The 24,867-nt window shown below is 47.6% G+C and overlaps 1 protein-coding gene across 2 annotated transcripts in view; it reads left to right on the top strand.

Annotated features, from left to right (window-relative positions):
• LOC149341914 (uncharacterized) overlaps positions 1-14,447 on the top strand; it is a 40,463-nt gene extending 26,016 nt beyond the window's left edge. For both annotated transcript variants that reach the window (XM_089544209.1, XM_089544208.1), the window contains 5 exons: positions 442-547; positions 6,636-6,800; positions 8,956-9,125; positions 13,018-13,063; positions 13,495-14,447. In XM_089544209.1, the coding sequence (XP_089400335.1) occupies positions 442-547; positions 6,636-6,800; positions 8,956-9,125; positions 13,018-13,063; positions 13,495-13,602 (595 nt within the window). In that variant the 3' untranslated portion in view covers positions 13,603-14,447. The remainder of the gene's footprint in view (positions 1-441; positions 548-6,635; positions 6,801-8,955; positions 9,126-13,017; positions 13,064-13,494) is intronic.
• The last annotated feature ends 10,420 nt before the right edge of the window (positions 14,448-24,867 follow it).

Genomic DNA, 24,867 nt, shown 5'->3' with positions numbered 1-24,867 from the left:
ATTCTAGAGGCCCGTGTACTGTGCGATGTCAGTGCACGTTAAATAACCCCAGGTGGTCGAAATTTCCGGAGCCCTTCACTTCGGCATCTCTCATAGCCTGAGTCGCTTTGCGAAGTTACAAACAGCCAGAAAACCATCTACCTGCAGCAGGCCATTGAAGTTGCTGCCAGCCAGTTAAAAATTAGTGTTGCGTGAGTGATTATTACTGGCAAAGTTTAATGTAGTGCACTTCAGCTAAATGAAATCCTATGTTGTGACTAAACATTTTAATTTCAAAACTTCATGCTGCAGAGCACCTTTTGGTGTTTAACGCTTGGAGACATGGTTGTTATAATGGCAAGCTGTTTCAAACCGTCGTTGTGTTTACTGCTGCTCTTCCTTTCAAATTGCACTTTTACCCTAGCTGATGTAAGTGCGTCTGAGGTTTGTCTGTCTACTCAGGCGTGCCCTGCTGACCGCTGAGAAGAACTGTGATCGTGCTCGTCGGGACTATGCTGAATTGCTTCGTACCTGGCAAGAGTTTGAAAATTCCAACGACGCTGGCGAGGTGAGCTAGTGTCACCACAATAAAAATTCACAGGCAGATCGGTGCAGTTGATGCGGAGGAGAATGCGTTGCCCTGCTGCTGACAAACTGAATTCATTCATACAAATGACAAGTGCTTTGTTACCCTCCTGCAGTGGTTCAAATCTCCCGCCATTCCGTGCGAGTTGCTCCACGCTCATCAGATGGTGCTTCCTTGCACCTTTTTTGGGAGGGGTTTAAATGCCCACGTTCTCTTGTGTAGAAGTACTACAGTTGAACCTCGATATAACGAAGTCCTACTTGCAGCCGAAAATTTCGTTACATCGCGAATTTCGTTACGTCGAGGTTCCCATGTTTCAGCTGTCAAAATAAAGTATAACTGGTTCAGGAACACTGCTTGTTGATGGGAACTTGTAAATCACTTATTGAGGAAATACGCAAGAAAATCGAGTAATAGTATCGCTAACAAGGGCACCGGATGTTTTTTTCTACATCAGGAGCATAATGAGTGATAGCAAACACCGCGACGGCATCATTTCTCTCCGTGTGCGCATAGCAAAAGAACGAGCGCAGCGCCTAGTACTGAAAGCCGCCACAAGATGTCGCTACTGGTATCATCATCATCAGCATTGAACATTTGCAGCCGGGGACGCATCAGAGAAAAATAAAGAAAAATGTTCGCACCGCTCACGCCGGCGCGGTGGGATTGTGCTCGCGGCGCGGTTAAGGCCCATCTCCATGGGCGCATCCGAGGCGCACGAGCGCAGCGCCTACACGTACCAGCGTACGCTGGAGCCGGACTGCGCATGCGCGACGCGCCGACGCGAGCCGGCGCTGGCGCTTGGCAAATATCTGTCCATGTCAGATATTCGCGCCTCGCTCGCGCCGGCGCCGGAAGTGACTCGCTGGTTTGCGGTCGGTGTAACCAATCAGAGAACGTAGTTCTCTCGGCATCCGGTACGGCCCTTCGCGCCGTTTGCTTCGCCGAGCCGAGCTGAACGCGGTAGCCGCGACAGGCCATCGAGTTGCATGTGTTTTTCGACGCTTGTCGCGGTGCGGCGCTGGGCGCGTAAGCGCTGCGCTGGTGCGCCTCCGATGTGTCCATGGAGATGGGCCTTTATACTCCGACGTAGCGCGAGCGCGCGGCACGGCGACGTCACGTCCGCGAAACAGCGGCGCCCGATCGCCAGCGTGTTCGGCGGCTACCGGCGCGCTCTGACGGCGCCCGGCGCGGAATGCAGCCGGCTGCATTTCGCGCGGGCCGCGCCGACATGGAGGAAAAAAAACTAAGGAGGGAGCGTGACGTCACGCGGCCAGCGTTCTCAAGCCGAGTGTTTTGAAGTCGTTTTCTCCCTCAGTTTTTCGCTCTCCGAGTCTGTCCTTTATGTTTTGATTCTGGTACGTTTTAGTGCGCGCATATGCGCGACCCGCGGCGCGGGCGTCTACAGCAAGGAAGTTGATCTATAGATAGTCTGCCGCGCTAATCGGCGCATGCGCGCGCACAGCGGGGCTAGACTTTACCGCACGCTATCACGTGGTGCGATCACGGGGGGGGACACACTCTCTTTTTTTTTGCTATATCTTTACTTGTAAAGACTAGGCTTCAAGGTTGTCGTCGGACGCTCCCTCCTCAGTTTTTTTTTCCTCCATGCGCGCCGAAGCCGCCCACCCAGAATGCACCGCGCGCGCCTCCCACGCATGGAGGAAGAAAAACTAGGAGGGAGCATGACGTCACAATCTTGAAGCCTAGTCATAAAAAATATAATGGAAAGAATCATGGGAAATAGGCCCTCACGTGACAAGGCAGTGGTAGCTCTTAGCCGGATTTCGGTTTCGGTTTCGCTCTCTCGCTGTACGAGCAACTGCGCGACCATCTGCTTGTGTTCACTGACGGCTCCGTGGTGAGCGCGAACTGCTCGCTCGCCGCAGCGGCCACCGTCCCCGAGCGACGCGTGCGCTGACTGCGGCGCAGTGGAGACATTGGAGCACATGCTCCTTCACTGTGCCGCTTCCGCAGTGCCGCGTCGCGAGATTCTCGCGGCCTGCAGGGCGCTGGGAATCATCCCGGACAGTCTCGAAGCGCTCCTGTGGCCGTGCGGCAGTGCGCGCACACGTGACAGAATAATGGTGAGCCTCTGTGCGTTCATCGAGCAGGGGGGCTTGACTTCCCGCTCGCTCTTCGCCAAGTAGTGCACGCATGACACGAACGCTCCGTGGGTGCTACCTCGGACGGTATACGCGGCCGGGCGCCCCACCCCGGCCGCTAGTGCAGTGTGCCGCGCGCGCGATTAGTCCGAGACAGGACGCTACGTGCGCGCGGCTATGTACATACAGTTTGCTTTTTGTAAGTGATTGTGCGCAGTGGCCGGGAGACCCCGCGCAGGGGCAGACGTAAAGCCGCCGGCACTCTCTCTCGACAGCGAGAGAGAGAAATACTTCACTGCTGCATTTCACGTCGGAACCGCGTATGTGCGCTAGCGTATTCGGCGCGACTTGTGCCTTGAGAATAGCGGAGAACGGCGGGCCCATGGGCGGGCCGAAGTCCGCCTGCCCGAGAAATAGAATCTTGCGCAGCGCGCCGGAGCGCTCGTTCAACACGTCCGTCCGCCGTGAGCGCTCTGGAAGCCGCTGCGCCCTTTTTTAGAGGCTCGTTTCTTTGCCTACTCTCGAGTTCTGCGCTTAGTGTAATCAACAGAAGTGTTGAGACGCGCGAGCCTTCAGACAACCTCGAGCTCGGTACGCATTCCGCCAAAGCTGCAACACAGGCGCTGCGCTTCTGCGCTACATCGGAGCACGGACGTTCGCTAAAAAGCACCGCTGGTTGGCAGTCTGGTAACTGTGGAGGAGGGCCTATTTCCCAAGAGTCAGTGCGAAAGAGGGCCCTCGGCAGCGGCGTCAGAGGAGGATGGCTTGCAGAGGCTGAGCGCACTCTCTCCTAGTTTTTTTTACCTCCATGCTCCCACGCCACGCCTCCCCTCTACCCCCTTCGCCACTCGCCTCCTCTGCCAGGGCACGTTTTTTTTTTTTTTTTTCGCCGCTCACCCGTTTTAAAGGTACGACCACACTAGCTCCACGAGTTTGTCAACACTGAAGACTTTTTTTTGTTGTTCTCTACGAGGACATCGCACGCAAAAAAAAAAACAAAAAACGAACGGACGCTGCAAGAAAATTCCGGTTTGCGCTTTCACGTTCAGAGTCTACAGCTCGCCAGTGGCGTCATGGCGCGGCGCGTCTTGAAACTTCCATGCCGTGGGCTTTGTATGCGCACGACAGATGGCGCGGCGGTACGTTCTCGCAGATTCCCACACTGCCGGCAAAATTGGCGCGTAAAAGGGCAAATACAAACTGCGTTTCGTCTCGGCTAAACTTTTAGCTCTCATTCGATTGTCAAGGTAGCTCCTGGCACATGCATGCGATGCGCAAGGACTTCGTTACATCGAAAGTGCGGAGCAAAATTACTTCGTTAAATCGTGAAAAAAAATACATGGTTTTCAATGGGGAAGTGATTGGGAAATGAAAAAAATGCGTTACATCGCGAATTTCGTTACATTGAGGTTCGTTACATCGAGGTTCGACTGTAGATGAAAGTTGATGAAAACGATATCCAAAGCACAGCACCAGAGGTTGGCACTAGTGCTGTGCCAGCCTCTAATGCAACACACGGGTCAAAAGGCTGTGGTGATGACCGAATGGTCTAAAGCAGCTGGAAGCAAAGCTAATCTGTACCACCAGGGTTCGAATCCTGTACGGGGCTGTGTTCTTTTCTGGTCAGACTTTCTCGGAGGCTTCGGAGAGTGACTCCGGCGGGGCAGTTTTTCGTGACTTGGGAGCTGTCATGTTAACTCAGTACTGCTTGATAGAAGTGAAATGTCAAATAGCATATTTAAAAAAAAAGTTTTCTTGCTTGGCTTCATTGTATCTTTTTAGACCGCCTAGGTTGCTTTGGGACGTTAAACCCCAATGAACCACTAACCTTTTTAGAGCATGGGTTGTGCGTTGTCTTTTGTGCTTTCTCTTGTCTGAATTGTAACACGTGGGAATTTGCTGTATTATTCCATGTTGAATATGGTATCTTCCTTGACTTCACCCTTCTTTGAAAGCATGAGCAGCAGTTTATGCAATGAATTCTGTCACTTCTCAGCCTGCTTTCATCTGCTTCCTCATTTGGTGCTTCCAAATCGAGCATGTTGGAAGGCTCTCCAAAAATTTTGTGGCATGAAATGGGTTGTGTAATTGAGATTTTGAATGCGTTATTTTTGTGGGGTTTCGCCGAGCCCATGACAGTTTGTAAAATCTGAGCCGTCACATGAATTGGGATGCAAATTTTGGTTCTGCCGTATTTTTTATTTTTTTGCTGACTTGCATGTCTTGGGCATTAAACCTGTGGATTAAGAGCAGTCATTTTGGATCTGCCAGTTTGGTAAACTACTTTTTGTCTCATTACTTGCTTATATGTTCTCTGTTTTCTACATTTTCGAGTGGTGCAAGTTATTTCAAGTAATGGAGGGGCTGGCTGAAAGTGATTGGAAAGGATGTTGGAAGCAAAACGAGTGGTTGTTGCCATTTCTACAGGGGAGGGGGGTCGTTTCTCACCAGCTCTCTCGTGCCATCACAGTGACGTGAATTGCCCAGACCACCTGTGAGTGTGCTGCATCGTCAGTAATAATAATAGGCTGAGTGAAGTGGCTTGCAGAACCAATTCAGGCAGTTCAGGTACAGCTCAGCGATGGCTGCCTCGAAAACAACTGGTCGAGTGCCGGCTGTTTGTCGTCTGCTAGCCTTGGCATCGCCCAAAAAGCTGTGTGCCGCCGACATAAACTGCCTCCAAAACCTTGAACCACGTGAACAGTTTTGAAGCAGCAAATCAGAATGAAGTGTCGCCATGAACCAGCCCCAAGAAATTGTCGTTTTACTGGTGAAAAAAAGTCTGTGCATGCATTACACATATAGCTGGTTAATAAATATGCGCTGAAATGTTGCTGGAGGGGCTCAACCTGATTGCTTAGGTGACCGCTTAGGTTAGGCTTGTGGGGCGAGACTCCGGTCTCCCTAGGCGATCATATTCGCTTCTGTGGATTCCCCCCTCGAGTCACTTGATTCTGTCCTCGCACAGCACGGCTCTTGTAAACACAACGCGTGAGAAGCGTGATGCCGGCTTCGTTCAAGTGGAAGTGCAACGCCTGAGCACGTGAGAGAGCAGTCTGAACAGCGCCGAGGTTGTGTTCCGCAGTGAAGCGGCATTATGGGGCAACCATGACCGGTACTCAATTTCAAAATTTTTTTCTCGGCTAAAACAAAAAAGACCTCGATAAAAGTTGCTGAGTGAAATTACAATAAAATGAGCTATTAGAGGCATAGTATTTTTCATTTTTGCAGTGAGCACCTTAGTATAATATTTTGGTCTGAATACGCAGCACAATGTACTTTTTTGTAACTTTGGCTTTTTTTTTTTCTGAAACTTATTCAGTTTAATTTTAGTTTCAACATTTTTTCAATGCAGTACACATTATGACCACCCAGTGAAAAGTTTTATACTGCTCATGAATGTTGTGTGAACTTTAAAAAAAGTTCAAAAAAGTGCATTTTGAGCTAAAAAAAAAACCGATAAAAGCATAAAACCCTTGTGAAGCCAATGTCTTGACACTTGATAAAAAATACAACTCATATACATGTACACAAAAATTGGGAGGGCAAAAAGGCAATAAATGTTTTATGAATTTTTTACAGAGACCTAGTTTTGTACCTGTCTGGAAAATTCAAAAAGGCTGTCAAATGATGGCAAAATTTTTTCCGCTGACGATTGAATGGAAAGCCACAAATTTTTTAAACAATCAAAAAAAGTCAAGCTCAAACTTTGATGCGTTTGGCATCGAATTACCCCTGTTATGTTGTTTGCATAACAAAAAAATGGATCAAATGTTTGCTAAAGCCCACCAATGTGGGAACAAAAAATTATGCCTGGGCACAGCCATCATAAAGAGACAGGGTTAATTGGAGATTGGTGAGAAAGGCCTTCATCCTTAAATGGATGTAGTTAGGCTTGATGACGATGGTGGGGACTCGTAAACGTGAGGTCTAAAACTTTTACTGCTGTGTGTGTTCATGTACAGAGGACGTTTGTGCGCGTGGAGCGGCAGTCTGGCGTGGCCGCGTCACGCCAAGCTGAGAAGCACATGCAGGAATTGGCAGAGCGGGACACCCAGATCTCCACCCTGAAGAAGGATGTGGAGAAGCTCCAGAAGGAGCTGGAGCTGTTGCCACCTCTCCAGGCACAGGTAATCTTTCAGCACTCTGTGTATCGCATAAATACGTACAAGGGCCCTACTTATTTTTTCCCGATTCAAGGGCCAATTTTCGGGGTGTGGCCCATGTGCGAAGTGTGTAAAAAATTCTCAAGTAGAAACACTCCAATGAGTCGTCACAGAGTATGCTTTTTGCACATCTGTCCTTCCATCCATCAACAGGAGCATGCGGTCAGACGCATTCGTGTCGCTGGTGTTTAACATCGTTTATATCGAAAAGTATTCGCTGTATCGCAGCGCGATCCAATGGCTTTGGGATAGCCAGTGGTGCCAGCAAATTGTGGCGAGATTAAGCGAACATGCTGAGTGGCAACCCACAAGGTCAGGTGTTCGTTGTTTACACGCGAGGTTGAAAAAACACCCAGGACTGTGAAGGGTTAGGCTCTTTTGCTCCCGACCTCGAGCTCGCCAAATTGTTTGGGGGTCTGACGATCTTGCTTCCCGCATAGCATTTCAGGTCATAGCTCTCGTCAAAACGTTAACAACATGCTGGAATGTTATCGGCGCACAGCAGCTTGGTGAGCTGCCAAGGTATGTGCTGTGGACATCGTGAAATCTGATCACCGCGGTATGAAAAGCGGACGGTTTAAAAATGGAAATTTTTGTCAACATAAGTGGCTGGTGGGTTCATTATATGAGTGGTGGGTTCATTACGTGAGTGTACTGTAGGCAATTTCGTATGTCATTATGACACTTTCCCTCAAATGTTTTTTGGTTGCGATTGAAATGGAGCTGTAGCCAAAGATCTGCCATCTAGAGGTATGCTATTTATATTGTTGAGGCACATCATTGCATGAAAATATTCAGTTATTTTCAAACACCATAATTATGAAATGTAATTATATTGTTCACAAAATTTCATATGTTAGACTGGGCCATAAAAATATAGCATAGCTCCATAGCTTGGGTTTTTCCAATGCAACGGTATAAGATTAATGAAAATTTCACCATAAAAACTGTGGGGTTTGTACTAGGGGGATAAATACGTTCTCCCTGCTTAGCAGCGGCCGACACAGTTCAAAACCGTGCACCCCCACCCTGTGATGACGCACGCCGACCATGGCGAGTCTTGCTCTGAGGAAAACAAAGGAACTCTGGCTGGCAAAAATAAGGCATTTATTGGTGCAACAACAATAACACCAGCTAGCAATAAAATGAGCTGAATTGAGGTTGTCCAACTCACCAGCAAGGTTACAAGCGAATGCCTACAAGGTTACAAGCAAGGGAGAAATTCCTGATGCCGAATGGGACGAGCTGACGAGAGAATTTTCCCACCCCCCGCTAACAGAGAGCGGGACGCCACACCGAAACATCCGTGCGCGACGAGTTCCCGTGCCGAAGAAAAAGTCCTATCCCGCTGTGCGTTGTGCTTGTGTTGCTGCAACGCCGGTGCCCTCCCTTGTTAGTTGAAGTAACTAGAAACTAAGGAGAACCCATTGCAGAGAAGGTAGTTCGAAGAGGATGAGTCCCCACAAAACAATGATAACTTCCATGAGGCCAGTCATGTTGGCACGAAGCTGAGAAAATCTCATTTGAAGTCCGCACCAACCATTCGGAAGTTGTTGTAGAAGCCTTGGATAATGACGGAGTGTGGACATTCCATGAAGGTTTCACGAGAGTGAGTAATACCAGGACATAGGGAAGAGTGCCAGCTTTCGAACAAAGCTAGGATGGCGGCCATCAAGGTCACGGGAAGTGACGGGAACGTCTACCCGGAAAATGCATTGAAAATATACCCAGCATACCAAAATTTCCACATTTGTTTGAATTAACCGAAAGTGTGAATTACTAAGACTCCACTCTGTGTGAAGGTTTGTTGTCATTGGATATTTGTGGTAATCTTGGCAGCATTACTGTGTTAACTGGTGACGTTACAAATGCGGGCTGTAGAAATGCAGCTCATGAAATAAACTCTCGTTTTGCTGGTTGTTCACTTTCTGAGCAGTGTGTATGGAACATGCTGTGAGCATGTGAGCTAGACAGCAAGTTTGAATTGATCAAATTTTCAGATTTGTTTGGATTAACTGAAAGTGTGAATTACGAAGACTATTCTGTGTTAAAGTTTGTTGTGGTTGGATATTTGATGTCAGCATTAACTGCTTGCTTTTGTGCATGGGTGCCACCCCAGGTGGACGTGTACCGCACAGACTATGAAACGGAGCGCAACCTGAGGCGGCAGTTGGAAGGAACTGTTCAAGAACAGCTGAGCACCATCGAGAGACTCAACCTGCAGATTACTGCGCTGCAAGGCACTGCTCCAGTGCAGGGGAGCAGCAGCAGCGGAGGCAGCAGGCAGAGGTGCAGCACCACTCAAGTGATTTTTGTTGTAAAAGCAATACTACTGGAGCCCAGCTCGGCTCGTCGCTTAGGCTACCAAATGACCCTTGAGTCGCCGTTGCCTAGCAATCGCTTCAGCTGCGCTCTAACAGGTGGCGCCGCGCCGCTGCCGCCTATCGCCTACACACACAGAGAGCACCACCCTCGCACAGGCGCTGGGTTTCACAGCTCATGACGGCATTGTGCCGGCACAAGCTAAACCAAACGCTTAACCGCAAGCTAACGCCACAAGCGTATTGGCAAAAACGGCACGTACGATCTTGTGCCGTTGCCTGGCAACCCGAGTTGCTACCCGAGCTTACGCGAGTTACTCGGGTAAGCTCGGGTAGTAACTCAGGTAAGCTCACCGAAAAAATCACGAACTTATTACCAATATGCCGGAGGAAGCGGCCAGTTGTATTGCACACATTCTAAAGCTCCTCACGACTATATTTCGCAGTGCGACGTGGGCACGGATGGCGGGCGGCGACCACTTTCATGAGCTTGGCCTGGCTGTGCTGCCCTCTGCATGTCGCTGATGAGCGCACGGGTGGGGACAAAGTCTAAACGGGAAAGCGAACACGCCGCTGCGGGAACTGCGCTGCGCCCGCAGTACGATAGGCCCAGAACGAGATCGCGAGGATGGTGAAACGATAAAAACCGAGAAATGACCGAAGCAAGCGCTCCGTTGGCGTTGGCCTTCACCATTAGGCCTAGTGACTAGAGCCAAAATCTGCATCATATTTGTCGATATGCACTCTGCGGTGGCTTGCGTATAATGAGGCATCTTGGCTATCATCGAAATGCCAGTTGTTTACGGTTTTACAATAAAAGAGTCTGGTTGCGGTGCATTTAGCCCCGGGTACACTGACCTTGCTCTGAAATGCACCACCATTTCCTCCCATGCTCGCCGTCTCCGTGAGGCCGTATGCCTCCCACGCGCTTCGCTTGTACCTCTTCCCGTATTCAGGACGAAAGACTCATCACAGATGAGTTCCGTGAACTCAGACTACGGTTAAAGTTCTTGCGGTGGAAGACATTCAAGAACAGTACGAATTAGAAACCGCTCGGGCGCAATGTGCCAACTCGCGCAGAATTTCAGCATCGCAATTAAGAGGCTCCCTTTAAGATAGAGTTTTGTTTTGTTTGATAAAATTTTCGATGTCTCCAGCAGTTTGAATTAATGAAGTTCCACTTTACACATTATATGGCAGCTTGGGTATTGGCGGCGAGTGCGAACGAGGTCCAAAAAATCGAGTGGTCAGTTGTGGTGTGTCCGAAATTTCAGACGCTTGTATACATTGGCTCTATGGGCCATGTAGCTGTGCCGCGAAAAAGTTTGAATAATCAAGCATGTCTGAAAATCAGGCGTCCAATTTTCAGTCGTCGACTGTATTAACAAAAATCACGCCACCAAGTAGGAGTGGAGTGAAGTAGCCACATGTGCTATAGAGAGGACCCAGCGTACTATAAAAAGTATACCTGTGTAATTTCGGAACGAATGAAGCAATCGTGGCGAAATTTCAGTAATCTGCTTTTGTCTATAAACGAGAATTATGTGCTAAAAATGAAGAAAATCCCACCGCTAGATTTTTCTTGGTCCCTAATGGGTTTAAAATTGAATTTAGGCACATTTTAAGGGGCTGTGATTGTTCTTTTTTTGCATACGTATTGGGCAGGAAGGGACGGAAGTCAAAGACTCACAGGGTTCCTCGGCACCTTTTGAAAGCTCTTGGGGTTCCTTAAGGCTAAAAAAAATTCAGGACCCCTGCTTTAGGCTTGCAGTTTATTTGTCAAAATATTGCACCCAGTTGGTTTGTAACGTTGTCAGTTGACGCCTAATGTTTCTTCCAGTCTTGCGATGAGGGAATGTCCGTCTCAGCTTTTGTATCAAATCTTGCGTGTGTGCAGTCTACGTCTGGTGACAAACTGTTTTTCGCATAATTCATTTGCTTTTTGGTGATGAAAGCTTACAGGCCATGGAAGACTTGAAATCAAGAATTTTCCTGTAGTCTAGCCTGGGAAAGGCCGGTGTAGTTTGCTTGTGTTTGTAACACTGACATTGCTCTCCTTGCTTCTAGGCCCAGCACTCAGAGTGCAGAAACATACGATTTAAAAATGGAGTATCATTCATAAACATTTATAATCTGTACCATATGCAGTCAACTCCTTTTAAGACTAACTTGAAAGGACTGGAAAATTTGTTCATCTCAGAAGTTTGTCTGAACAGGAATGTCGCCAGAAAAGTAAGAGTGCTATGCAGTAAAACCTCGTTCATACGTTCTTGGTTCATAAACGCAAAATTGCGGGCTATGCAAAAGTCCTATAGAGTTGCACTATACTTATCCTGGTTAATAAGTTCCCAGGTAACACAACTCTTGGTTGCCACGTTCAAAATTTCAACATATCCTGGTCATATAATATATGTTCAGTGACCAACCGCTTGTGTGCATACATATGAATGGACCAAACCTGGGAGCACGCGACATGAAAGAACTAAAATGCATTTATTTATTTATTTATTTATTTATTTATTTATTGTTCCTCAGAGGTCCCTTTTGGGACATTACATGAGGGTTGGGGATAACATGGCAAAAGTATTATTCATTAATACAAAATGGACAAAAATTACATTGATGAACAGGCTTCCTCGATAGTGGTCTTGAACAGTCGATGATTCATGATGGTGGCCACTTCAGCAGAGAGGTCATTCCAGTCATGGGCAGTCTTTAAGAAAAACGATTGCTGGAATGTTGTGGTATATGCACGTTCAGGGTTAACAGAGTTCGGGTGGTTATGGCAGGAAATGCTATGTGCACGCGAAATTAATCAGTTGGCTTCTGGAATGTCGTGAAAGAACTTGTGAAATAAGCAGAGACGTGCTGTGTTACGACGGATGACTAGCGTAGGCGTGATTTCAGCCCTGAGATGCTGGTATGATAGGAGTAGTCAGATGAGATGAACCTGACAGCACAATTCTGAACTGACTCAGTGGTATTAATTAGGTTAGTCTGATGGGCAATTTGTAATGATTGACATAGTCACTCGCTATGGTGGCTTCTCTGCAGTGCCATGGCACAGAGGCGAGGCGCAAAAAATAAAAAAAATGTAAGTGCATTTACATACGAGCGGGTTGTTCCTGCGAGGGTGTCACATGATGAGGAGAAACACAGTGGCTTCTTTAGAGTGCCTTTGGGCAAAGTGGCGAACCATCTTAAAACTACACGGATGCGCTTACATACTAGCATGGGTCTGGGAAACTGAGCAAAAGCGCTGCGACAGTCAGTTGTATGGGGGCTTCCCCACAGTGCATTAATGCTAGAGGGTGAAGTGATTTATGTTTTGAGTCAAGTTTGTTTTGGCCAGCGAGGGACACAAGTTGCAGAGTTGACGTAGAGGTGGCAATTTGCCGTATTTATTGCACAGTATGCCCTTTTGTAGAGTTTTTTCAGACGTGTTCGCGAAATCTCCGCGTTATTTGTGCACCCTCTTTTCGAAGCCTTAATTTTAGGGAAAAAGTGCCCAAAATGAAGTGAGTGAATACTGTGCTTTAATTATCACTTGCTGCGGTGGGCAGGTTATGATTACCGTCGGAAGGGAATGTGACTTTATGACGTGGTAGCGAGGACAGCAGTGGGAATGAGAAACAAAAGTATGGCCCTGCTGTTGCTCTGTGCCCTCTTCATGTGCAATAAAATGCGCCCTTTAGTTTCTGTGCAGTTCTGATGTCCTGCTATCTTTCATTTTGTGTAGTGCAGTCAAGAGGTAAGAGGTTCGCTGCTGCTTAGTGCCATAACTGCTACCAGAGTAGTAGCTGATTACATGGAGTCATGTACGTTTGTTTAGCCAGTGTTGCTTATCTTCTTTCTTGCAGAGCTTCTGACAGTGGCTCTGCGTCTGCCCAAACAAACAGCATCCAGGTAGGCACTTGATTGTGTACCTGTTTCCTCTGAAGTTTTCTTTCGTGGTTTTTCTGGTGGCCACACTAGAGGTCCTGAACCAAGTTCAGTGTCTCCCCAGCATGTGGCTTGCATTTTGGGCTCTCACCGAATAGCTCTCTTGTTGGCTTCGCCCCTTCCGAAAGAAAATTCAGTCACTGCTCAGGTCAGTGTTGTACAGTAAATCAGTTTGCCTAGTGTGTTTAGCTGTAAAAGGCACACCAGTTGGTGCTTACAGCTGAGTGAATGATGACACATTTTTCTTAGATGTGCATGCAGATGAGCAGGTTGAGAGCCCTTGGGTTCAAAGCAAACAGCAGCAGCGTACACCTAGTCTGTGCTATGTAGTTTGCTTACCTGTGCACTTGTACTGGCTTCACGAACTGAGCCCTGTGCCATCGTCCCACTTGCAGGGGACGGAGTCTCTCTTGCCATGTCCCCTGTGCATGCAAGCCTGCACATCGCGCTCACTCTACATTGCCCACGTCCAGAGCTGTGCAGATGGCCAGGAAGTTGGCTAGTGCTGGTTGCTGACCGAAGCGCAGTCCAGGGAAGCGGTATCTACTCAATCTTGATTCCCGCTGGGCTGCTGTTTACTTGAGTGGGATTTTTAAGCATAGAGGGGGAAAACGTGTACCTTGTTAATTCATGGCTGCCATCAGCTGGGCAGCATTCTTGGTCCGTTATTATGGCGCAAAATGCCTTTTGAGGTGGCCTGAGCTGCACTAGCTGTTTATGGAGTGTGATCTGTTTGTGTATTTAATTGCAGCACTGTGTCGTTGGAAGGGTTGAGTCCACACTTTCAGCTGTGCGCAAAATTCCATTTGGTGCCTTGGTGCAAAATTAAAGCAGCCAAGATCCTTCTCTGCCTGACAGTGTGATTTGCTGTGTGCTGTCATTAACAAGGTGAAGTGGGAAGTGTAAATGAGAACACAAGCAGAAAGAATTTTTGTCAAGGGCCAATAATTATTATGTGGCATATTCTCAGTTACAGAGAGCACTCTTCGCTTATTTTAAGCCGTCTACCCACACCATTATTCAAGCTACATAATCCCCCTTTTTTTTTCTTTGCATTCTAGATATGCCTCTTTTTTTTAATGATGACTTCAAAAGAAATTTTGACATGACTGGTCTAAGGAAACTACTAATCTTCCTGTAGCTGACATGCTTTTCGGAATTTAAAGGTGTAGTCTTGCATATATGTGTAAAATTATTGCATTGTATGGGAACTGCCATAGTGTGTAAGTAAGGACTTTGCAGAAGCGTGGTGTTCTTATGATGTCTGCACTAGTTTCCATTCATCACATATCTGAGTAATATTGGAAATATTGTGGCACTGACATTCTAAATCATGCTGAAGTACTTGCATATACAGTCGACTCCCGATAATTCGAAGCCGCTTAATTGGAATTTTCGGTTAATTAGAAGTGAAGAGCTGGTCCCGTCAGTTTTGCATGTAACCCTATGGAAGAAATCGCTCGATAATTTGAAGTCCTCATCCAGTAATATTGTTTAATTGGAAGTTAATTTTCAGCCGGGATCCTCGAGGTGACCGTCATTCTTTGGTAGAGTGTGCAATTTTTCAAGTGCTACAACAGCTCCGTGCTCCGCGTTGGTGTCATCGCCATCGTAGCCGTCCGCAGCGCCGCCCTTCTTGGAGCGGTGCGATTATCCATAGCTACGGCTGCCGTGGCCTCGGCGATCGGCTCCGCCTCCCGCCGGAGCCGATCGCGGAGGCCACGCGGGTGTCATAGGCGCATGCAGCGCTGAATACTGGCAGTGGCGAGATAATGCGAGATTAGGCTTGCAGCGTGCACAGCGTATGTCGAGGCGTTTGTTGGCCGAGCGCTTTATTTGCGTGTGCGGTAGAGATGGGCAAAACGGCTCACTTCAGTGAGCGGCTCAGAACGGCTCCGCTCACTGAAGTGAGCCGGCTCATTTGAGCGGCTCACCGGCTCACTTAAATCTGCAACAGTGAGCCGGATGTTTTGAGTGAGCCGTGCTTCTTTTGGGGAGAGGAATCCGGCTCTCTCTCTCGTTCACACTGAGCCGTGCCGGGAGCCGGGTCTTCAGGTGGTAGTGGTTTATTTTAAAAAATAAAAAAGTGAAGCAAAAAAGAGTTGCCGGCCGCGGCAATTGCTATCTTAAGCACCCGAGCTGGAGCCGGCGGAAATGGAAGAGAAAAGGAGAGGAGAGGGGAGCGACAGCAAGAAAGGACAGGGGCATAGAATAACGACAGGGGAGAGCTTTGTACACTATTTGCGATTCCGCGCCATGGTGCGAGAAGGCAACTGCTCTCCTGCCCTTCCTGGCAAGAGTGGCATCCAACCCCTCACCTTCGGCTGTCTTTTGAACCGCTCTTTTTTAGAGAACGAGTGAGCCGTGGCGCCGTACGTGGTTCAGTTAGTGAGCGGCGGTTCTTCTGGAGAGCCGGCTCTCTCTCGTTCAGTGAGCCGTAGCCAAAAGAGGTTTTCGCCTTAAAAACGCGGGTGCCAGCGGCAGTGCACACGCGGAAACAACTGAAGGCGAGGGGTTGGTTGCGAAGGAAGGGAATGCAGTTGATTTCTATGGCGCGCAAATCGCACCCTGGAGCAGACACGGCTCTGACGGAACGGTTAGGCACGGTCAGCACGGCTCACTGAACGAGAGAGAACCGGTTCTCCAAAAGAACCGCCGCTCACTCGCTCTCCAAAAAAGAGCCGCTCAAAAGATCCGGCTCGCTCCTGAGCGACCCATCACTAGTGTGCGGGTTGCTCGTCGGCTAGGTTGTTCCACTGGTGCTCCTACGCTTCGGAATTGACCGTACACGTAGTCGCATCGTTGATAGCCATGGCAAACCGCGGATCTTATCGCACGCTCGACCTGGCAACGAAAGTCGAGATTTTGAAGGAAGTCGAGAAGGGAGGTGCCGCCAAACAAGACATCGCGCGGAAGTTCGGAATCAAGCCGAACACGCTCTCCAACTTCATCAAGAATAAGCGCACAATAATGGACGCATTTGAGAACGAGAAATTCAACACTTCTCGAAAGCGAATGCGCACCGGCGCTTACCCAGAGTTGGAGAAGGCTCTGCTGGTTTGGATTCGGGAGGCCCGGAACAACAAACTTCCTCTCAGCGGAGACATCGTTGCGACGAAAGCCCGAACGCTTGCAACAATGTTGGGGATCGACGACTTCGTTTCGTCAGATGGATGGCTGACGCGCTTCAAACATCGTCATGATCTCGTTTTTAAGAGCGTGTGCGGTGAAAAAGCGTCCGTTAACCAGGAAACATGCGCCACGTGGAAGGACGAAAAGCTGCGTGAATATCTCGGCGAGTACAAGCCAGAAGACATCTTTAATGCAGATGAGACTGCACTCTTCTATCGGCTCCTACCAGAGAAGACCCTGACATTCAAGGACGACGACTGTGCTGGGGGCAAACGAAGCAAGGAAAGGGTGTCGGTGCTGATCGCGGCTAATATGACTGGCACGGAACGGTGTCGCTTACTTGTGATCGGAAAAGCCGCCAAGCCGAGATGTTTTAAAGGCATAAAGACTCTACCTGTGGAATACGAGTCGAACAAGAAAGCGTGGATGACGGCCGAAATTTTCAAGAGCTGGATCACCAAATTGGACCGTAAGTTTGCTACTTCGAACCGCAAGGTGTTGCTCCTCGTGGATCACTGCAGTGCTCACGTGGATGTGCCAGCCTTGAGTGCAATACGCCTCGCATTTTTGCCTGCAAACACCACATCTGTATTGCAGCCAATGGACCAAGGCATCATAAAAAATGTTAAGGTCCTGTACAGGCGCCACCTCGTCGAGCGCATGATTTTGTGCATGGACACCGCCAAAAAATACGAGGTGAGCCTGCTCAGTGCCATCCACATGTTAGCGCGAGCATGGGATAATGTGAAGCAAGAAACTATCGCAAATTGCTTCAGGGCTTGCGGTTTTGTGGCAGCGTCTTCGGAGGATGCCTCAGCAATTTCATCCGAGGAGGTGTTAACAAGCGAGCTTGACGGCACTGATTTTGGTGATGCTCTAGGGGACGTCAATTTTGAAGAGTACATCGCCGTAGACAAGGCGGTCGAAACGTGCGGTGCACTGACGGATAAAGAAATTGTGGAGATGATTCGACCCCAGGAAGCGACCCAGGAAAGCGACGATGACGTTGAAGACGAGCCGCAACCTAAGGCTGCCGATGCAGCTGCGGGCCTTGCTCTCGTGGAGCGCTTCTTTGCCGCTGAAGACAACGCGGAAGAAGCGTTCCGCCACATCTACAGCCTGCAGAACTTGCTTTCAGCAGCGCGATTCTCCAAGAAGAAACAGAGGAAGATGACAGACTATTTTTCTTAGAGAAAATACTCGATTTCGCTACAGTCGCCGACTGTTTATTCGGACCTCACGGGGACCGCGGAAATGTCCGAATAAACAAATTCAGAAAAAAAAAGAGAAAGAAATCGTTTATTTACAGTAAAAACTCGTTAATTCGACGCTGACGGGACCGCGAAAAATTGTCGAATTATCGAATGAACAACAAAAAACAATGTTTGCCGCAACAGGACGTATACCTTTATTTTGCAAGGAAATCTGTAATCACCGTCTGCTTTTTCGAGCGAATTTGAGCGACTACGATAGCTCTAACAGCTGCCAGGTGCTCCGCGGCACACGCGCCGTCAGGGATTTGTTCACAGAAGTCCTCCCGCACGGACAAGGCTTCTGCGGCTTCTTTCACCGTGCACTTCGGCATTTGGGACAACTGCTCACAATCGTAAATCGTCGTCGTTGTCAGCGCCTGTCACTTTAATTATTTCATCCTCGGTCAGCTGACAGGACACAAAGGCGAGGCGCGCAGGCCCTGCGCGCTATCCACCCGAAAGCAGCGCGGGGAGGAGGTGGGGAGGAGGTGAAGAGAGCGCGGCTCCCCGCTTATCTGTTTTTTCAGCCAGCGTCCGCGGGGACGGCGTTGTTGCTGGGACGCGCGTCTTATCTTTTCTCTTTATCTTTCCTCTGATCTTTTAACTCTCCTCTATCTGCACATGGCAGCGGTGGTGGCTCGGCTGAGCCAGTAGGCAATCCCTTGCAATTTCCTTTCACCCTTCTCTCAGTCGCAACAAAACAGCAACAACAAGCAGCGCAGTAAACACGCTGACAAAGCGCGCATTTACCAAAAAAGGCGCCGTAAATAACCGCGATCGTAGCGACTGCTGCGACACAACAAAGCACAAAAAAAAAAAAGACGCCAGCCGCTTCGGCCGCCGCTAACTCGCTTCCTCGGATGGATGGATGGATGATAATATGACCATACGGATGGCCTATCAGCCGTACAGTAGCGCCGCTCATGGCAGTGATTTTTTCTTTTTGCTCTCGGCAAACCGGCTTGGCGGGCTGCGGAGTGAAGTCGAATTAACCGACGCACGGCAAAATTTGTTCGAATTAACGAGAGTTTCGCCCCATAGACTCCTATGTATAATTGTAGGGACCTCGCGCGCGCGTCGAATTATCCGATTTTCCGAATTAACGGGGGTCGAATTAACGAGCTTACATGCACTGGCTGATCCCGGGCTGGCGTTGCATGTCTCCTCGCCCAACGCCGCCTCTCCTCCTCCTCTTCTCCGTTCCTTCTTTCACCACCTCCTCTACTTGCCTCCTCCCCCACATCGTTTCGAGAGCCGTCGGGCCTCATCGCATCTGCACCGCTGCGTGCTACCACGGCGCTCTCGCGGGCTTGCTGCCGCCGGCCTGGTGTTGCATAAGTCAATGCTCACGCGCGCTTCAACGAAACATCTTGATACTGCTACTCGGGGTTCAACAGACCCCTTTCGATGACAAAACGCCGGCTGTAAGCCGCCCTAGGCTAATATCGCATCTCCAGCGCTGCGTCGTGCTACCACGGCGCTCTCGCGGGCTTGCTGCCGGATAAACAAACAAAGCGGCTCCTGGATTGCCTTGAGATGGCTTACTAAGCTGCGGCCGGAACTGGTGGGGCGCGCCACCATGCGGCGCGCTACCGAACCACGCGGAAACGATGATGATGAGCGGGAATTTGCAGTAGCGCCACCTCGCGGGGCAGCAAGGAGGCTCAGTTCAAAACAAAAATGGCGTTGAGCGAAGTGAACCGCGCGTCGGTGAGCGTCGGTGCGGCAAGTGCTGCCGGTCGAGTTGGCTCAAGGAGTGTCCGAAAAATCAAACGAGAGGCTGCAAGATGTCCGAACTTTCGGCAGTTGTTATACATTACGGTCTATGGGGAGAGTGGCGGTGCCACGAAGCAGTCTGAATAATCGAGCATGTCCGAATTTTTGGAGTCCGAAAAATCAGTCGGCGACTGTATAATAAAGTGCTGTTTTTTGTGTTTTGTGCTTAATTGGAAGTTCGTTTAATTCGAAGTTTTTTGCGGTCCCCGTGAACTTCGTATTAACGGGAGTCGACTGTAGTAGTACTCTGTGCGAGGTGCCATCCTCTATGTTGCAATGCTATTCATATCATCTTTTACGAGTTCTGTGAATGATTGTACACTGAAGAGACTGGGAGGTAAAAATTAACTTCATCAGCTTTTCTTGTAGTTATTTGCGCACTTCTTCAGTTATCTTGAATGTTTGCTTAAGTATGCAAAGCTAAATGCTTTATAGTGAGGTCTACATCAACATGTTTCTTCTACGCATGTCGTCATATTGAACCGCAAAGCTTGCTCACATAGGTAATGCGGATATTATGTCTGTGGTGCCTGTTTTTAGAAAATTGGAACTTATCGCTTTATCAGCTGGCCACAGTAAGAAACACTCATGCAGTCACCTGACAGACGGGCAGGCATGTCCCGGAATTTTTTGTTCTGGTATATTGTGTGCTCAAGATGCACCACACTTGGTATTTCGTATGCGCAGTTTTGGGGGTCACAAAATTAGGCTGCTATGTGCAGTCTGCTAGTCAGACACAGGCAGTGAAGATAGGTATAAAGTAAGAGTTTGTAAAAGAACGGATGAGAAGGAATCTGTTGCATCAACTTCCATGGATGCATTGGTCCTGACTGACTGCTTGTTAAAGAGCTAGGCTTGAAAAATTTCTATGCTACCCCTTCCCCCCCTCTTTTTTTTACAGTAAGATAACTTATATTGAGCATATGTCCACAGCTTTTAATTTTCTGGCTTGAAACTATTTCTTGTGCATGAAACAATTTTCCATGTAACTTCTGATCATACCAGGAACATCAACTAAAACGTTTTGCATTGCTCTACATTTTTGGTTTTGCTAGTTGCACTTCTGCAAGGGTGAATAGCCTCCTTAAAACATGCAAGAGAAACAGTATGTATTCAGATTAGCATTCAAGCACTTAGTGATGCAGCACTTGGCTAGGAGCATGTTTAGTTCATGGCTGTAACTTACTGGTGTTCACAAAAGTATCCATGGCATGTCTCTGGAGTGGGATGCAAAAGAAAAAAAAAAGGTAATGGTTGTTTTTTGTTGGAGAAAAAAGGTTTCTCGGCACAACCTGTGATGCAGTGTTTAGTCTATACAAGGTGTGGAAAAGATTTAGCGTAGGTGTGTTGTTGGTGTTATTCTTTACCTTTGTGTCTGGTATTCTGGCATTTTCTACCATTTAGAGGAGCAATGAAAGAAGAGGCGTTCTTAGGGAAGTGCTGCACGCAACTGACAATATGTTGTCAGCCTCAAAAATAGATGCTGAAGTGCTGCACTAAGCTTTGTTGTCACTTATATACGAGGTATGCTGCAGTAGTGGGTAGATGTTTGGAAATCTCGAGAAATTTTTCTTAAACATCTGTGTATTTTGCTCTTACGTCTGTCGCTGAAGTGTCGGGGCTGGTTCTTGTTGAATAGCTGCGTATGTTTGCTTTATCACTGACAGGACCATGCCATCATGTCCTGTGTAGCATTTTACGAGGTAGGCTTATGTTTTACATGCTTACATGATTCGAATCTGAAATACTAGATGTTGAAGTGTGTTTTAGTTTTTCCCTAATGTTAAGTAGTGGCCAGTAGTCATATCAAACTAGCATAAAGACTTGGATTTCTTTCTTGGCTTTTTTTTTTACCAAGAATGTTCCATAAGTACCTCATTCCTTGGTTTGTTTTCATATAGCAGAGCTTAGCTGTTCTTGTTTTTAATGTATGTACTGCTGTCTGTTTGTAAGCAAGCAAAACTGTGTAGGACCAACTAAATGAGTGTTGGTGATGTCACAACTATATGTCAAAAGTGCAGAGCTTTCTTATGGAATCATTTGTGTGTAGTTTTCTACTACAGTGTTCATCTCTAGACTGTTTTGGTGGGTGCATTGTTGCCACTTTAGTGCATTATTTGTATGCTTTAGAAGATTTCCGATGCCAGCACAAATGAGAATAAAGGTGTTTTATTTCATCTGTATTGTCGTAATTGACATTTGGACATCTTCCTCATTTACAAAAGAATGCGAGGTGGGTGTTTGCGCTGATACCATTTTGCAGAAGCACTGTAGCAGTGCTCCTAGACATCTCTAAATAGTTGTTTGCAAATAATGCCAGTGTTTTTCGTGAAGTGCCACAGATTCACAAATGTTGATATCTAGAGGGAAATCACTATCTTTGCCCACATAATATCAGTGAGGCATTGGTGTTTTAGAATGGGAAACCCTGCGCCTTGGGGCCCAAAGGAAATAGCTAGCCCCAATGATGCATGCTAAAATGTAACCAAGCTTTTAAAGAAGACGAAGGGTCCTAGCCCAGTGAAACAAACTGAGGGTTCAGAGTTGTATGGCCTAGTCTGCAGTATTTTTTTCTCCTTCCAAGCTAATTATTTAGTTATGTCTAATAAGTAACTTTTTAATTGTTGACTTTGAGAACAAAGTGTCTGTGGAAAAGTTGTGGATTTTCTCGAAAAATCGCTAGCAGCACTGCTTCTATCGAAATACAATTTACATAGCTTTATTTATTGGCCTTAACAGAACGTACATGTGACCAGCTGCTGGCTGACTTCTCTGCCCCAGTGTGAACGCAAAGGATCATCGGGGAGAACACTTCAGAAAAAAAAAAAAGTTTTGTTCTCTACAACTCATTTTGGGACATTGAAGTGGCACCGTTGTTATATGGAAGTTTTTTTTATTGTGTGAGTTATGGCTTGAGGCTGGTAAAAATACCTAAACAGTACGTTGGTGACAACGTTCCTGTTGGCTGTTTTTCAAAGCAATCTACAACTTTTCTATTGACACTTTGTTCCTCGAGTTGATAATAAAGTTAGCTAATTAGGCCTAACTTAATAGTGGAGAATCCTCAGTTGGTTTCACGCGGCTAGGACAGTCCATGTTTTTTAAAAGCTTGGTTAGATTTAGCTGAGATACCTAGTATATACAGTGCAAGAAAACAATCAACAAAGTAGCCTTTCAGAGAGGATGATTGCTAATAGAGCATTTGTTGCACAATGCATGAAGTGAGCTGAAGACTGAGTATGAAACAAGCTCTTGTTACTGTAGTTGAAAATAGCATTGGTGTAGTTCTATTTTCTTTCTTGGTTTCTTTTTTTGTTCTATCCAACAACGGCTGCTATTTGTGTGTTTTTTTTATAATTTTTGCTTTCCGTGCTGCTCTGAGCGCATTGAAGGTGCCAAGCAGGGTAGCTATTCCTCTCTCTACACTTTCTACAGCATAGCTACAGTGTACTAGAATATTATACAATGGGGGTTGCTCCCGCATATACGGGTTTGGGCAGAAAAAGCGGCAGCGCTGTCGCCTCCCGCACTTGAAGTGAGGCAGCGTACCCTTCGCTTCTTCACTGCTTTTTGCCGTGGAATCCCCCTTTTCGTTCTACATTTATGCGATTGTTATGCACTAGGTTGGACAAGTGGGTATGCAAAAACAGGCCAAGAGCGAAAATTATCTCTTTTTTTAAGGCCCTCAAACATGAACAGCAATGGCTTGTTTGGCGAGAGCGAATTGATCAATAACTCGAAGTGGGATCTGTGTTTGTCAAATGTTTAGGGGAATCCCCCAAGGTGGAGTAGATTGACAAACACTGTTCCCACTTCGAGTTATTGATCAATTCGTTCTCGCCCTACCATAAGCTTGCCGTTCCGTTTAGCTCAATTGGTAGAGCGACTGCTCCAGTGAAGCGGTGGTCCCAGGTTCGATCCCCGGACCAGGACGAATTTTTCTTTAACTGCAAAGTTTCTGAGAAAGCTGTATAGCTTTCCTTTGTAGCCGTTTGGCTGCGCTTGGGTGGACGTCAATGAGTAATTACTCCCTTATTAAAAGATTGAATAAAAATGGCAATCCGCTTGGAACAAGAATATAAATAATAAACTGCACTTGGTAAGGCAGTTGTAGGACAATGGAACTCGTGTCTACCAGGGACGTTTCAAGGAAGTCATTATCTGCCGTCTCCGTATAGGTCACACACACCTATATGCACAACTTTCTGCTGATGAAACAAGACAAACCAGTTTGTACATGTGGAGATGAACTTACATTTAATCGCGTTTTATTTTCATGCTCGAAAAACTAAAGAGAAAGTGCTTTTCTCTGTTTTATGATCAATGCATTCCTTTTCACCCAGCGCCGCATGCTCATTGGTGATAATGCAATAGGTAAGGTGCGTTTCACGATTCAGCGCAGAGGCTCATGAGAAAGTCATCAGCTACCGCTACTTCGGGTTCCAAGTTTCTCCCCCTGCTCGCTTGCTTCATGGCAGTCGCTGTGTTAATTCGCTTCTTACACTAATTTATTTCCACTGCAACACCGCTGATTGTATTGCATCGTCGCAAGGCCAACTAGGTGTTGACTCTGTTCTGCTTCGTAGCGTGTTTTCGCATGAAGTACAGTCAAAATAGTGCAAACGGTTGGAGGCTTTCTATGCGTATGCAGTGCGATGTGTTGAGACGTGCTGTGCGCGTGGTTGCATGTATGGATAGTCTGCTAGCCCACTGGCAGCTCTTACACGCTTTGAGGTAAATACATCTATCGTTTTGCTAAACTGTTCAAGCTCAGCCTTCGTGGCGCAGCAAAAAAAAAAAAAAACGAATATATAGTGACCAACGCGTTAAAACAGTTAAGCCGAGCACACAGCCGACTGCCGTGCGTACGCAGAACAGCCAGCCTACGCTGGCAATATTATAACCACGAGAAATCACTCGTACATTTCGTAATTGTCATTTTCTGCACACAGGACGCGACACAGCACGCGCTGATCCTACGGTGATGCTATGCAATACGCAATGTCACAGCACGAACAGATTAGCGAATAAACGATGCCCGAATGCACGGCAATTTCTTTGCAGAAGGCATTGCGTGGGCAATACCCTGGCTCGCGCTTGCCCGAGGGCAAGCGCGAGCCAGGGTATTGCCTTCGCGCGTATGATTTCAGTTTACTTCTGCCGCTTCTTTCTGTCGGGAGTTCGGGAGCCACTCGCAGTGCCTTTGTCGCAGTGGCAACCAAAGAAATCCGACGCGCGCCGCAAGCCAGGAAGGCAAAGAGAGACCGGAGAGGTGCTGCTGGGGTGCTTGGTGCGACAACCGGAAGTCGCATACTGAACGTCAGCGAATGACGTAGTCATGGGCGGCGGGCCCAATCCCAGAGAAGTTTTCTTAATTTTTCTGGCGCTCCGTGTGTATGAGTTGAGGGGGAGAGAAGGAGCGTAATTTTTAATCGTCTATAACTTTGTTGTTATTGATGTTAGCTCAAAAATTCTTGCGCTGGGGTGACGAGTGATGGAATACCTATCTCTCATCTGCTTCACGTAATCGCAGTTAATTTATTGCATAGGCCCTTTAAGGCTTTTAATGTCAGCCATCTATAAATCTTCTTTCTACTTTGAATATTA

The sequence above is a fragment of the Amblyomma mixtum genome, chromosome 5 (assembly GCF_055824585.1).
Source record: "Amblyomma mixtum isolate Tamu chromosome 5, ASM5582458v1, whole genome shotgun sequence".
NCBI classification, from domain to species: Eukaryota; Metazoa; Arthropoda; class Arachnida; order Ixodida; family Ixodidae; genus Amblyomma; species Amblyomma mixtum.
The sequence above is the reverse complement of the archived record's forward strand: the minus strand, read 5'-3'. Positions and strand labels throughout refer to the sequence as shown.